This window comes from Aquila chrysaetos, chromosome 12, assembly GCF_900496995.4.
Source record: "Aquila chrysaetos chrysaetos chromosome 12, bAquChr1.4, whole genome shotgun sequence".
NCBI classification, from domain to species: Eukaryota; Metazoa; Chordata; class Aves; order Accipitriformes; family Accipitridae; genus Aquila; species Aquila chrysaetos.
Window position 1 is genome coordinate 32,418,593 of NC_044015.1, and position 14,732 is coordinate 32,433,324.

Here is a 14,732-nt window from a genome sequence, read left to right on the forward strand (position 1 = left end):
TTATGTTGGGAAGGATGTGAAAGACCTGGAAATCTGATGCTTTTGATAATACTTAGCTCAATTTTTTTACCTAGCTCAGTGTATTAAATGGCCTCCTGACACTCCTAATTGGAGAGGAAATTTCATCCAAATTACTTTTGCTGGTATTTCAATATGGCCTTAGGACAAAAACGCTGTTTCGGGGGAGAAAAAAATTCTATCTTATCTTCTGAAAAGCTCTTTATGAGAATAGTCTTTTGGATTGTATGAAAACGTAATGGGTATTTTGCTCACTAATGGATGAATTTTGGGGAGCTCTCCATTACAGGGTATTTGTGCTACTGAAATACAATGACAGAGACTGGTGCGCCATGAATGGAAGGAAGGTCCTCCTAATACCCCAAATAAGTGTAATGATTCAGGGAATACACCTTGATTGTTTGTACTTTCTAGTTTATTTGGGATTCTTTCTGTGTAAATCAGATTTTAAATTCATTTCGAATACTGTTGGCTGTTTCCCTGCTAGACTAAAACCCAAAGTGTCCTACAGGGTTAATACTGAAGTTTTAAGCCTTTAAAGCTTTTTGTTCAGATGGAAACTCTCTTGTTTGAACACTTGGCTATTGCCCAGGACAAACCAGTTTTTCAAGTCAGAACTTTTGTGGAGAGGAAACTAAGCAACACGCAAATCGTGGACGACTTAATGAATTATTTGGATCCTTCTCATGAAGGAGGCTGCTGAATATAAAATAATTTTACACTGACGTTTTAAGTGAGCAAAATGAAATATTGGGGAAAGAGACTGGTTTCAGAAGAGGTAGGAGGAGAAGAGAGATTCTTGACTTCACAGAGGACACTCAGATCAGATCAGTGCTACTATGGAAAGTGAGACAGAAAAAGTACATACTGCCATGTGTTTGGCCTGGAAATGCGCAGTTCTTGTGTTTAATTGAAGTCGACACATTTGGGTTTTGGAATTCTTACAAAGTCTGTGCATCTGCTTATTTCAACTGTTGATTGTCTCTGACAAGTGAATTTTAAATCCAGAGCGCCCATCATCTTAAAGCTCTGGGATGGACTTGTAGATATACCTGGTTCTGAGGAACCTTTACCCATGCCGTGATGTTACTCTTTGCAGGTCCTTGTTCTTCTTTGTAGAGGTGCTGGGTTGTGGTGAGGAGCAAACTGAGAGAGATGTTTTCCGGTGCACTTGGGATTCCCGTTACTTTAATGGCAGCTGAATGCTGATGTTAACAAGGAACTGTATACCTTAGGGCAAAATGTTTTTTATAAAAAGCAGACCTTATTTAAGGAACTGAGAGAAACAGTGTATGACGTCATCTTCCATCACCATACACCTACCACAAGACAAATTACTTAGTTTTCGGTCAGGTGCTGAACACTTAGTATTGACTGCCGTCCCAATTACCATATTGAGAAAGTATACATTCTTTCAAAGCATTAAGGAAAACACCTTTGAAGTGATTTGATTCTATGTATGTAACTTATCATTTATTCCCCGAATAGTTTTGCCCAGTCCATAGCCCAATTTTTTTTTGTATTATTTTGAGCACTACAGAATAATACCTAAGTGCTCTTTAGAGGAGATTTGTAGATAAAATAATGAGCACTTCAGTAGTGAAATCTTATAGTTTATTCCAAGCCTTTTAAAAGTTTAAAGACTGTTCTGGCGTGCTTGCTTTTGGTACTATGTCAGCTGAAGGTGGAAGGGTCCAGAGAATCAGGATTCAGAAGGGGAATGCTTATAAGTCCTGCACAGGGGAGTCCTTGTGCCAGATGTGAAATCCAAGCCACCTGATACCAGTCTCTCTTGGCTATCATTTTAGGCAATGCTGTGCAGTAAATTGGACATGTTTTGAGATTGTAAGCTTCATAAATCCTGATCTTTTCCACAAAAATGCCTCATTTGAGGAGTTGGGATTTGACTGTGATATTTTATATGACGACAAAGCTTAGTCATGTATTGAATATCTAAGCAAATGTTATGCTTACATAGTGGTATGATGCTTGCATTAGTCTCCCCATATCCATTACTGCCTGCTGTGTTTACATACTACTAAGCATATCACTTAAACTACTTCAGAATTAATAGGAGATGTAAACGTCACTTCACTTGTTTTATTTGATGCTGAAGCAGTTACTTTTGGTATCATAAGACACTGTCAGTGAGCATGTACTAGAGGAGAGCCGCTGTGACTCAAAGCCTCTGTAGATTAAAATGTTCTTCAAGCACATATGAGAACAGTCTTTCCCTGAATCTTTGATCTCTAAGGAAATTAGCTTGAATCATGTGGTGGCATTTGAAATTACTTATTTCCAGTATATTGTATGTTTTCCTGTCCTGTAATTTTTGTTCCAGTCTTGATTGCATGGTAAATTGGTATGTTACAATTAGCAGACTTAATTTAAATTAAGCATGATTGCTATGGAATTTGAAGACCTGACTTTCTGTAAGTGTTTGCATTTGTCTTCCTCTGTGTCTTCATTCTTGTACTTTCTGCAATTTTCATGGCTCTCATTTGGTTTCATGCTGGCCGTGCTGGTTTCAGACTTTGTGGTGGAACAGAACTGGTACGGCGGGAAAGTTGGGATATGACAATACCCAGCTCCCAGAAATGTATTTTACTGCAATCTTTTACTTATACAGAAATAGGCTAATTTTATTTAACAGTCCTATATTTCCTTGATTTGTCTCAGAGAAAATTTGGGCCATGTTTGCCTGTGCTTGTGAGTTTGTGCTAAAGTTTGTTACACAGCGTTTGTAAAAATAATACTTACCTGTTTCTAGTTCCTTTAATTAGGAATAAGTACATAAAGCATTCAAAAAGCTTTTAGTGGTTTCTTCATTTGCATTCTGATCCAATTTTAGAAGAGGTACATTTATTAAATACCTGTTTTTTTAAATAGCTGTATAAATTATGGCTCTGTGATTTTACTAGGATGTAGTTTTTTCCTAATTTCTTTTATGATTCATTTTTGCCATCACTGCTACCATCCATTTATTTTTGATACATTCATGTATTTGTACTTACGGCTTTCCACCATCTTGCTGTAAGTGGAATTGATTTTTAGGTTAATCTTCAGCCTTCTTAAGTGGAATAGCTTTTAAAACAAGGATACTTTCTTAGGCGATGGCAGAACTGCTTTACCCTTCGGCATGTACTGCAGCCTCTCAGCTTGTGGCTTTTAATGTTTGTGTTTTTCTTCTGCTTAGTTTGTGAATGATTGTTTCAGCTTGGAGCTGCTAAAATTTCAAAACTCTGTGTGTGTGTGTATATATCTATTTGTAGTATGCGCTTGTATAGTTATTAAACTGGAACGGCCATCCTTGCATGAAAAATTGATAGCTATTGGATAATGAACATTTGGCTCAGACAGCAAGTAAGGCTTTACACAAAAGAATGAGGTTTAACATGTAATCAGGCTTGATTGTTCCAGAAACTTACCCTTGCTGGAGATCTGAGGGCTGCTCTTTGTGCCAGGGTGGGATCCGCACCCTTGGCCTCCCCCTCTTCTGCTGCCTTTCGTGGTTTCATTGCTCCATTAACTTGAAATGCCTTCTACAGGTGTATTTTCTTATTATTTTAAAGTAGGCTGCTTATTTGATCTGAAATACACTGCAATATAGTTATCTAATGTATTTTTGTGAGTCATTTGTTCATGTCTTGTAAGTTTGTTGTTTTTATCTGAGACAATGGTTTATCGACAGACCTGCCTCCCTAAATGAGTAAGGACCAAATAACTGAATACTTGATTTGCAACAGTGTAGTGTATCTCTCTACATGAATTTGTACCACACTTCTACTGAGCATTTTCAGTGTCCACAGAACTGCAGCTCCTGTCTGTCAACGTCTTTGACATTTAGAGCCAACTCTTATCTGCGTATCCTTTTTCCCTCTCTGCCATTCAATGAGGTTATTGATTAGAAGGGTCCCAAGCAGCATTTCTTTTTGCAAAGCTGAAGGGAGCAACCTGAGCATATTCTCTCTCAGTATCTGTTTTGGATTAAAGCAGCACACCAGCATGCATGTCTCGCCTTTATCTTGCTTTGGTCGGGAACAGCTCTGCTCAGCCCCTTTGAGTCCAGACAGGCAAAGCACGGCACATTCCTTTCTAAGACAGCTTAGTCCTGGACAAACGTCAAAAGTTTTGTAGCTTACTTGCTGAGATTAAGGTTTTGTTAAGCCTGGATATTTTCCTAATATGTCCGTTAGACTATTATCAGCCTACCTTAGCACCCTCATGCATTGCTTGTATTTTTTAGAAATATTTTTGAGGATTTTTCTCCCATCTTTGTGTGTGCAAACATAATGAGTGGCAAATTGTTTTCAATGCTTCTGTTTGAAGGCCTTTGGAGGCTGAAGGTTTGTCTGTGTGCGCATACATACACATGTTTTAAGACTTTCACAGGAAAGTGATTTTACCCCTCTGGAAAAAATGAACCTTTCTTCATTGGACTGTCCTTAGAAGCAACCCATCCTTATTAAGAAATGTTGCTAAGTTGATGCTGATTTGTGGGTTTTTTGTTTGTTTTGGTTTGGGGTTTTTTTGGTAAGAAGCTGCTAAGAGTTGGGAAACGTTATTGCTTTAGAATTTTCATTGTATAATGAAAATACAAAGTATACTCTCGCCTTTTAGTTTAGAAGCAAAAGTATAAATTTAAAGTATCATTACAAAGTAGGCAGATTGAGACTGAGGCTTTGATTTTCTGGATCTACATCATTATCTACTATGCTTTGCATAGGGGATGAACTTGTGAATTGTTTACCTATTCAATAAATATTTTTTTTTATATTGAAGCTCTGCAAAATTCAGAAAGGGAGACCTGCAGTCCCAGTGTGATAAAAGAACATGGTTCTCATAGCAGGCAATGGTTGGAGCGATGCATGGGTCAGAAAGGTAGAAGGGATGAAGGAGTCGATGAACCAGTGGTGCAAAGCACAATGATATATGTTGCAGCTTACCTTGATGGATTTTTTTTTTAAAGGTCAGATATTTTGGTCCCTTTAGCTTCTAAGATAAATCCAAAGTTTCTGGGAAGCCTTTCTGTCAAAAGCCATGTAGAACTGAAAAATTGAGGGATGATGATTTTACCCAAAGCCACCTGGAATGGTGAGGAATTGGTTGTAGATGAGGACTTGGGGAGTGGATTTATTGACTAACAACATACTCTCCCTGGTGTCTGCTCTTCTTGCATGTTTGTCCAGATGCAGTGCCATGTTCTGTTCAGGCTTTTCTGTACTCTAGTGGATTGGAAAGTGCTTGCAAGTTAAATGTGCCAGATGGTTCTTAGGAAAGTTGATACTGTCCATCTTGTCCCTTTGAGAGCTGAGGATGGCAATAAGTAACGCTCATCTGCTAAACAGCAGTAGTACCAGGGATGGAAGCATGGCCCAGCACTTGTTAGCTGAAGAGTTTGCCTAAAAGCCAAAGTACGGCTGTAGTTCCAGCTAGTATGAAAGCATAACATAAGCATAAAATTCTGCCAAGCAGGCACAAAACCTGAAGCTCTTCAGTAGGGTTGTTATTCTTAATCTCCATAGTTGGAAAGATGAGTCTCGCCAACAGGGCAAAACCGTTCCAGTGGAGCTGAGGAGAGCACAAGGCCTCTCCACCTCTCCGCCTCTTCCAAACTACAGTTTGGGAATAGTCAATTCCAGCAGCAGGGGGTCCTCGGTGCGAACCAGTGGTGCTGCTGGCTGGGGAGATTTGCTTTCCACCTATCGACTAAGCCTATTCACCTTGGGGTCTGCTGAACCACACGTATGTCTACTCTCACTTTTTTGGAGGGAGGGCAACATTCAGAGGCAGATATATATATCTCTCTATATAAAAATTTTTAAATTTTTTTTTTCCATTTCCTGTGCTCTCTCTGTACTAGGGTTTCCTTAGAGTAGTGTCTGTGCTGGCATTTGCCCTACCCGGCAATAATTTAAGACTGATCAGACCTGACGATTTATATGAACTAGAGGAATAGCTTTTTGATTCCATCGAGTTGTGAAAAATCTATGTAGTTACAAAGGCATTGTTGGCACATCATCTTTTAAGAGCTTCTATATAATCTATTGAAAAGTTTTTAGCTGTGAATCATCACTAGAAAATAAACCCTGGATGCTGTTTTTTTAGGCAAAAGGTTACTTTTTGATTTGAGTATTTGACACAGGAAAAATGTACATTTTATCACCCATGTGTATCGATTTTGTTGCTCTAACCTTCAGAATATGTATTTTTAAAATTTGGCAAATAATTCAATTGCAAACATCTTAGTCCCATTTACATTCATAATGCTCCCACGGTGGTTATTACTCTGCTGTATGACTGTGTGAAAATCTGTGCTCTGTGCAGAAAACGCAACTCCATTGATACAGTCTGATTTGGAGATTATTTCTAAAACAATGTATTGTTAGAATAGCTTTTAAATTAGATATGTAATTTATCCTCACACTGAGGTTTGAAACTGCAATTAGCTGATAAAGAGCTAATTTGTAACAGTTTTTGATACTTAAACTAAGAAAATGCTCTGAAACAAAATTAAGAGAACTGTTCATGTTGTGTGCTACAAAGCAACTGAGTGACTTTTCATGTTATTTTATACAAGATTTATTTTAAACCCCCTCACTTTTGAATCTTGGAAAAACGTTTCTTTTCATTTTCAGCTCATATGCTTAGTTTTCTGGATGCATCTTTGGGGAGAGTGTTTAGAATGGGTTTGTTATATTACACACCTGTATATAATTGTAGGCTACACGGTTAAAAGATTTGAAACAATATAAAATCACTTTGTCATTTCATTCTTGAATTTGTTTGCTTGGATTTTTTGGAGGAAAAAAATGTGATAAACTATCTTCCGTGAGAATTGCCGAGTAGAGACTTATTTAAAAAGCAGTTATGCTACATGAAGCATTTAATAATAGAGTTGGAGGAAATGGGAAATGAAAGTATGCAGTTATGCTTAGTTTTCATTAAATCATCCTTTCACACTTTGTGATGTAACTTCATGGCAGTATAATGCATAACACAACTGAAGCAGGAGACAGTAATGCTTGAGGAGGTCGGTGTATGTTTTCTCCCATTAAGTAGTGTCTATATTTATTCTGGGGTGTCTCTTCCATAATCAGAGATTTTTTTTCTTACTTTTTTTCTTTTCATATAAGAACAGAGATAGGTTTGGAGAGTATCTGCGAGGGAGGAATATTTTGGAATAAAGTGGCTTGATTTAGTTGAGAATGGCTGTACCAGTCACTGTAATTTGTTGTGACATTTCATTTTGTTTGGCTTTGCAGAGTTGTTCCTATGTTGTTAATAATGCAGAAGGTCTGGACTATACAGTGTGGTGTAAGCAGGTGTGCACCAGCCTCAAACATTAGGCAAATTAGACATAAATTTGGTGTTAACTGGCAATTTTATCCTTTTCTTTTGTAATTTCTTAGCTTGAGGTGATGCTGCTTCTTGAATTTGAGCTCTAAATGAAGTAGAAGGGTTTATCTAACATATAGCTTGTTTTAGATGAAAGGAAAATGGTCTTTCATGCAATAAGTTAATTCCTAAGTACTAAGGTGTTAATTTTCCTTAAAACAAAAGAACCAGTCTACATCCAACTTACCACATGCTTTGTAAGTCTCGCATTTCTCAACTCCTTGTTCACTTCAGTTAGTGTGTTTGTTAGCATGCTGAAATGTGTGGCATTATGAAAAAAAGATGTTCATGTTTTTTACCGCCTGTGTTCTCTTTGGATATCTGTACAGGAGTGCAGCCCATACTTCACAAGCTGACTACATCTTTTATCTCCATGCTCCTTGTCTCACAGACTTCACATCTTTCCACAGTCATCTGCACAGGGACTCTTAATTTACCGGTATCAGCATGAAGCATGGGAGCACCCCTTAACATCTTACTTTTAATATAGAAGGGAAAGCCTTCAACCATACCAGCAGGACTTTTCTCTTGTTTCATGGCAAAGTGAAGTCTTCTTCACTTTCCAAGAAGACTTTCTTGTACCTCTTAGATGACTGTGCAAAATTTCTTCCTCTGAAGCAGCTCATATATTGCACATATCTGGATTAATATGAAATAGGCATTAAAAAAAAAAAAGGAGGGAGAGGGATGAAGCTTTTCATCCCACGTGGAACAAAAACCCATTAACACAGAGTGAGTCTGCAGCAGCCCGGTACAACTGCCACCTACAGCAAGCCAGAAAACTTGGAGCATAGTGTCCAGTTTTAAAAAAAAACTTACTTGTCCAGTTTATTTCCTCCCATGAGCTTCAAAATAAGGAACAACACAAATTTGAGAAGAGCCTGGCTTGTTGAACAACTTGCAACTGTTTCTGTGGTTGTAGTCATCATGGTTGTAGTAACTCGTCCATGCAAGTCATGCAAATCTTCTTGTGGAAGAGGGTCCTGCACTCATGCAGTTGGTTTTCACTGTTATTTTTCTTTAAGGCTAAATTCCTTTAGGTTCCAGATTCCAGAGTTCAATCCTATTTGAAATTCTTTGATAAGACGGGGGAAGCAGCAATACTGCAACCCAGTCTCAGGGTCATGGGAGCTGGGGTTTGAACTTATAAAGGAATGGATGGCAGGGAAAGACTGTCGAGAGATGCACTGGAGGAAGAATCCTTAGTTGTTTAGTCTGGACAAGGTAACCAGGAAGGGATCCAAATTAAGGATGCTTCTGGGACTTAAAGACAGGAAATATGTGCTGTTTTCCTGGGTGACACTGGGAAGAGGATAGTTCTGTGTCTGTGGTAATGGACAATCTGTCTGCGATCTTTAAGAAGTTGCTTTTTGGACTTGTGCTTCCATCCTTTAAGTCTTAAGTCAGCGTAACTCTATTTCCTTAAGAGAAAAGGAGGAATGTTTATTGTAGGAATGTGCAAACCACTAAACCTACACCATGAATAATACCACTTTTTTTTCCCAGTTATTCTAGGATGAATAACTTTTAAACTATTCTTGAACGTGAAAAAAAAATAATCAGTTGAACCAGATGCTTTCTTATTCTTATCTATTTTAGAGAACTAATTATCCCTGTTGTTGGTAGTGCTAAAGCTTACAAAATTGCTTCCATCTTTGAATTACTATAATTAAGACAATAACTTCCACATCTAGTTAACATTGCTGCGCAGCTGGTGCATTCATTGACATGCAGATTTTGGATTTTGTAAATTTTCTGCCATTGTGAATAAAAATTTTAAATACTTATTTTCACTTCCAAAATGTCTGTTTCTCATAAAGAAGTTTTTGTAAAGCAAATCAACTGAAACCAAACTCCTGTAACATCAGAGGAGAATCTAGCGAAGTTTGGTTAGGTGATAGTACATTTTAGGAAAATATGTAACCACAGATAGCTTTTGTAGGTATGATTGCTCTGAATTTTGGATCCTGTTTCATAGGGATTTGGGCTTACTGAATTAAATGTCAAATCTGGAACAAGTCTGATGTTGGGCTTCCGAAATGTTATTTTGAAAGGAGTTATTAGTTAATGCAAGAGTTAATCTGGCACTCTGACAACCTGAAGTGGTTTACAAAACTAAAACTCTATAATTAAAGATCACTAATATGAATAAAATGCATTAATGATTACTAACCAAAATGTGATTTAAGCTATAATTTTTCTGTACATCTTTTTACTTCAAGTGGATTTCTGTCAAAGTCTATGGGAAGACTCGTGCAATCGGTGCTAATCTTGTTTACTTGCATATTCAGCAGCTTCAACTATGAGAAATTTTTCAAGGCCTATAAATTTAGATAGATTTTGAGGAACTTCCTTATCATTATTCATTCCTAATAACCAGCAACGCTATGAAATTACCTGATATTGGTGGCTGGTTATTTATTTTTAAATTGTTTTTCTGTGGCCCTTGCTTTCATTACATGAATGCCTCATGGACGTTAATCAGTTTTGCTCAGTAAGTTAGAAATGTCCCCTGAGTAAACTGCTAAAATAAAGAATCAAATATTGATTCATGCTGAAACTGAAACATTGATTTCTTTTTCAGACTGAAAATGCATATGAAACAAGGGGTACTAATGGTGCTTATTTTAGAGGCTCGACATGGAATTGTCTGTTGGTGCATAGGAGAAGGTTTGTTAGGGTGTAGTTGAAGAGCACCCGGGCTGCGAGCAGCTCACAGGTATGCTACCAAATGTTCTCATAAATATTTCTGGCCAAGGGTGCTGGCTCCAGGGCGCATATCAGTGGGTCCAAAACCAGTGTCCAGTTACCAGACCCACGCCCGATGTCCTGCAGTGTTCAGTTTCAAGAATGCACTGGGAACGCTTCAGTACATGTAACAAATGTTATTTTTACTGCAGGCAGAGCAGTTAACTCTAGAGATAGTAAAAGGTCTATATCCATAGTGATGGCAAAGGCATTGTTTCAAATATTTCTGTATAAACTCTCCATTTTGCTGTGCGTGTTCCAAATTAAGTCCAGTTGCTCTCGTGCTCTCGCAGATTTCTAGATGTGGGTTTGGCAGTGTGGGTGTGGGACCTCGGTGGCACGGGAGGGCAGGGGGTGGCAGCAGGGGCACTGGCGTGTTGACAGCCCTCCAAAGCACTCTGCTGGCTGGAGCTTGACCCTGCAGCTTCGGGCAGTGCAGAAACTCTGCACTATTAAAATTGTGTTTTGCCTAAACTGGAAGACGTGGAGGGTATTTGTTCTCTGAAATTATGAAGTGGGATCTGAGAAAAAAAGGTTAACAAGACCCATACCAAATTGTGAGAGGAAAGGAGGGTCAGGGTAAGGCTCCCCTTGCATTTAATGAAAATAGCAAAACTTTGGCTTATAAACAAATAATAATGCTTGGAATCTCACTGAACTGGTTAAGAACTTTATTTTTTCTGGTTAAAATACTCAGAGATATATAGGTAACCTTTTCCCTTTCTACTTTCTCCTTCTACTCCGGTTGTCTTATGTAGATTGAATTATTCTTAGGGCAAGGAAACATATAGTATTGTTTGGAGAATTTGTGAACAGTAACAAACAATAATTAATGCAATTTAAAGGATTAATAATATGGTCTGTCATCATCATTGGCCTTGTAGCTCAGTATTGAGCCCAGTACCATCTGTCTGGCTAAAGTGCATCTTCTAGGAAATAATTTTTTCTTCATTTGAACTGTTACTGCCAACATTTAAGTTGACCAGTTTCAATTTCTTTGGCACAAAGCCCTGGTTAAAGCCAGCTGTGCTTTTTTCATATTTAGCTCTTCTTCTTTAGGAGGTACTCAAATGCTGTTGTAGTGACTTCTTGGGGCAGGTCGCCCAACTGAAGGCTTCATGTTACCTCTTCCCTTCCCCCCTTTTTTTGTATTTTTGTGACTGCCAGAACTTCATCACTCTTGTTCTGTAGTTTCTTTGGGATTCCAAGATCTATTAAAAGTTTTGTGTATATATCCAGAGAGCTCTCTTCAACCAGTAGAGAGTATGATTGTATTTGTCTGTATATTTTTCTCATCATATAACATGGATTCAAGAAATTAGAAATTCTGGTTTTAGCCTCTGTATTGCCAACACACATGGTTCATAGAAGTGGCTAAACAGGCCTAAATGGTGTTCCCCCTTCCCAGATTAGAGATCCAGGGAAATGGAAAGTTATTCAATTTTGAGGGCGTAAAGAGAATGATGTTTTATTCCTAACTTGGGGCTAGGCTTTCACTCCAAGCTATTCCCTCCTCTGGGTACACTTGTGTAAATCTGGCCTATTTTAAGGGGTCTCAGCTGTGCTTGTTCTCCAGCCACTTAACCCTTTCTCTTTTGGTTCCTTATTTTTGCAAATACAGGCAGAGAAAATGGGTTTGTAAAGCTCGGTTCAATTTGGCAAACATGGGCAAGCAGTTAAAAAGCTCTGAGTTTGGGACAGTTCATGTTCCCTGTTGTGCTGTGATTTAAATATACCAAGTTTCCATAGCCAGCTCCAGACATTGCTGTGGTAAAGTATATTTTAGGAACTCTCTTTAGCAAAGGGATATGACCATAGAGGATAGAGGTCTGTTTTCTCATTGCACTAGTGTTTTATATTGAGCAAGATCTTAAATTCTTACATTACAAACCCAGGAATTTTTTATTTCTTGCATAGTAATATATATTATATTAGAATACTCAGGACTTCTGTGTTATGAGATAGATTTTCTAGTAATATAAACATAATGATGATCTGGTATTAATGTTAGAATTGAGTATTCTGTTTTTTTCAAGAGTTACTGGAATAGAGTAACTGAAAACATTAAAAAAAATAAATCCATGAACAGATTTTAAGCTTCTTAAAATCAGACTGTTAGTTTTTCCATATGATGTACACAATGGCAATCAGTTTTTGGATGGACTGTTGTTGAATAATACATGACTGTAAATGGAGATTGTATGGAATCAGTTGGATAATTTTGAGGAATGCTTTAAGTACACTAAAGAGCCTGAATAGCAGTTAATGGTGCTTCAACTTTATTACTGTTTATTATAGTTGGCAGTTCAGTTGTATTTTTTTCTGCATCGAGTTCTCTAGTTTCCTATAGAACAGCAATTAAAAAGCTTACAAATAATAATAGTCAGATGCACTGTATCCTGTGGCAGCAAAACAGTTTTGCATTAAATTGTAGTTCTTGGCAGTCTGAGCGTGTTTGTTGTTGGGCAGCTCCAGAAGATCAGCCGGTGCAGGAAGGACCGAGGCGGACGTCAGCATTCGGAGCTCTGCGAGCAAACAGGCTTTGCATGCGCCTGCAGTAACCCAACATGGAGCTTCACAGGACACCTCCAGAGCTGGGCCAGTGAGCTCCTTGTTCAGCCTCTGCTCAGCCTTCCCTGCTCCTGTCTATTCTCCCACCCCCTATCAAGACCAATATTTTAGTTACCCGTTTTGAGAACTGCTGAAGTAAGCAGAAATGTTTCTGCCATCTAGAAAGCAAATTAGAGGTACAATGAATAAACGTACATAGCTTTAATACTTGGTCGGTTGTGAGATTTTGCTGTGAACTTGGACTGTTAATGCTGTTTAAACAACAGGAAAAGTGGTGATCAGAAAGAGATTTAAATATCTAGTTGCTCTTGTTCATAGCTCCCATGATTTAAAAATGTTCCTCTTTCCCATTACAATTACTTCTATCATCTTTAAAGCTAAATGTTTGCTACTAGCAAGCACAGGCAGGGAAGTAAATGGAGGAACACATCATTCTCTTCATTTGGTGAAGTTCTGAAACTCCAGTGGGGAAAAAAAAAAGTCTGAGCAGCCTCATACAGAAGCGTCGCTTTCTTTGCTGGAACAAAGTCACGGCAGTGAGTGGAGTTGCTTCGGCAGAGGGCTTGTCTGAAACTTGCTTTGCAGTTTTCTATCGATATTGCTGTACATGTTCACAAATATTCTTGAATCTCAGGTTTTAAGTTTTATTAGTAATCCTGCTCATCTGCTGAATTGTGCTAACACTTTGCTTCACAATTTTAACTTTGCCCTAAGGAATATGCTCTGATTTATTATAGTAATAGCCAATAATTGTAACAGATTTATTTGCTAGGTTGGATATTGGTAAGAATATCTGAAGCACTCTGGGGTATTTTACAGTTTTCTGCTTTTTGTGTGATTCGTAAAGCATGTGTTGCACATATTTTGTAAATCAGGAATGTGTTGTCAGCTATCTCTAGTGGCCTGTGCAGCATGAGATACAGTTTTTATATTGCTTCTAGCGTATTAAAACATTTGTTGCTGACAAAGTACCTTTTGGCCCTGTATGTTTATTTCTTTGCAGGCTCACTACCGAGATTGAGAAAGTGAGGAAATACTGACCTAAATACTGAGAGATTCCTCCCTAGCTACAAGACATTCTGCAGAATCTGCTTTCAGGTGCTTTTGTTCATCTGACCATGCCTTATCATTTATCTCTCTGTCTTTCAGCTGTCGGACAAGCAACAGAAAGAGTTTGATAGTAACATCCAGCACGTCTCCAACTCTCCCGCGGCCACATTCCCCTCTTCATGGACATGCAGGTAATTCCCTAGGACTGCTTTACCTGGGAATCATTAGGAAAAATGTCAGTGTTCTTTGTAGTGAGTTGGAACATACTGATACTCTACATCAAAATATGCTCTTTGAAACTTATTCTGACTTAGTTTTTCACCTTTTCTAAATTGTAAGAGGGTCCTGATAGTTTCAGAATAAATGTTTTATCTCCTCATCTGCTCTGCACTGTCTAGTTTGCTACCATATCCATCCTCCACTCTTTCTGCAGGTTTCAGTCCTCTTACGTCCTGCAAAAGAACCTGAGATAGAGAACAAAGTAAAATAAAATAAAATAAATACATCTAAGTAAATATCTTGTTTTGAGTCTCTTAGCATGGTTAATTTGTGCCGGTGATTTAACTGCAGTTCTCATGAGAAGAAACATCCTGCTTATTTCTGTATGCCTCCGGCAGCCTGTCAGCTGTGCAGTGTGCCATCTTACGGTCTCTATCTGCTACTTAGAGCAACATGAGGTGTTTAGGACTCTCTTCTTTTTTTACATTACTGCCAGTTTTACCATGGCAGCAACTGGGAAATGCTCATTTCAGAGCAAATGGGCAACTGCTTGTTAGTCATCGAGGTGAAGTGTGTGGAGATGTTCTTTCTATAGAAAAAGAAAGAGTGATTGTTCAGCCTACAGTAACCATGGATTTTCAGAAAGGGTCACGCATGCAGATTCAACAGCTTGCCTGAACAGCATGTTTCCTTGATGCTTTTATTGCTGAGGGAGGTAGGTGATGGAT

General features: G+C 38.3%; 1 protein-coding gene across 9 annotated transcripts in view; it reads left to right on the forward strand.

Moving 5' to 3' along the window:
- MAST2 (microtubule associated serine/threonine kinase 2) overlaps positions 1–14,732 on the forward strand; it is a 199,666-nt gene that overhangs the window by 114,518 nt on the left and 70,416 nt on the right. For all 9 annotated transcript variants that reach the window (XM_030031727.2, XM_030031724.2, XM_030031725.2 and 6 more), the window contains one exon: positions 13,885–13,976. In XM_030031727.2, the coding sequence (XP_029887587.1) occupies positions 13,885–13,976 (92 nt within the window). The remainder of the gene's footprint in view (positions 1–13,884; positions 13,977–14,732) is intronic.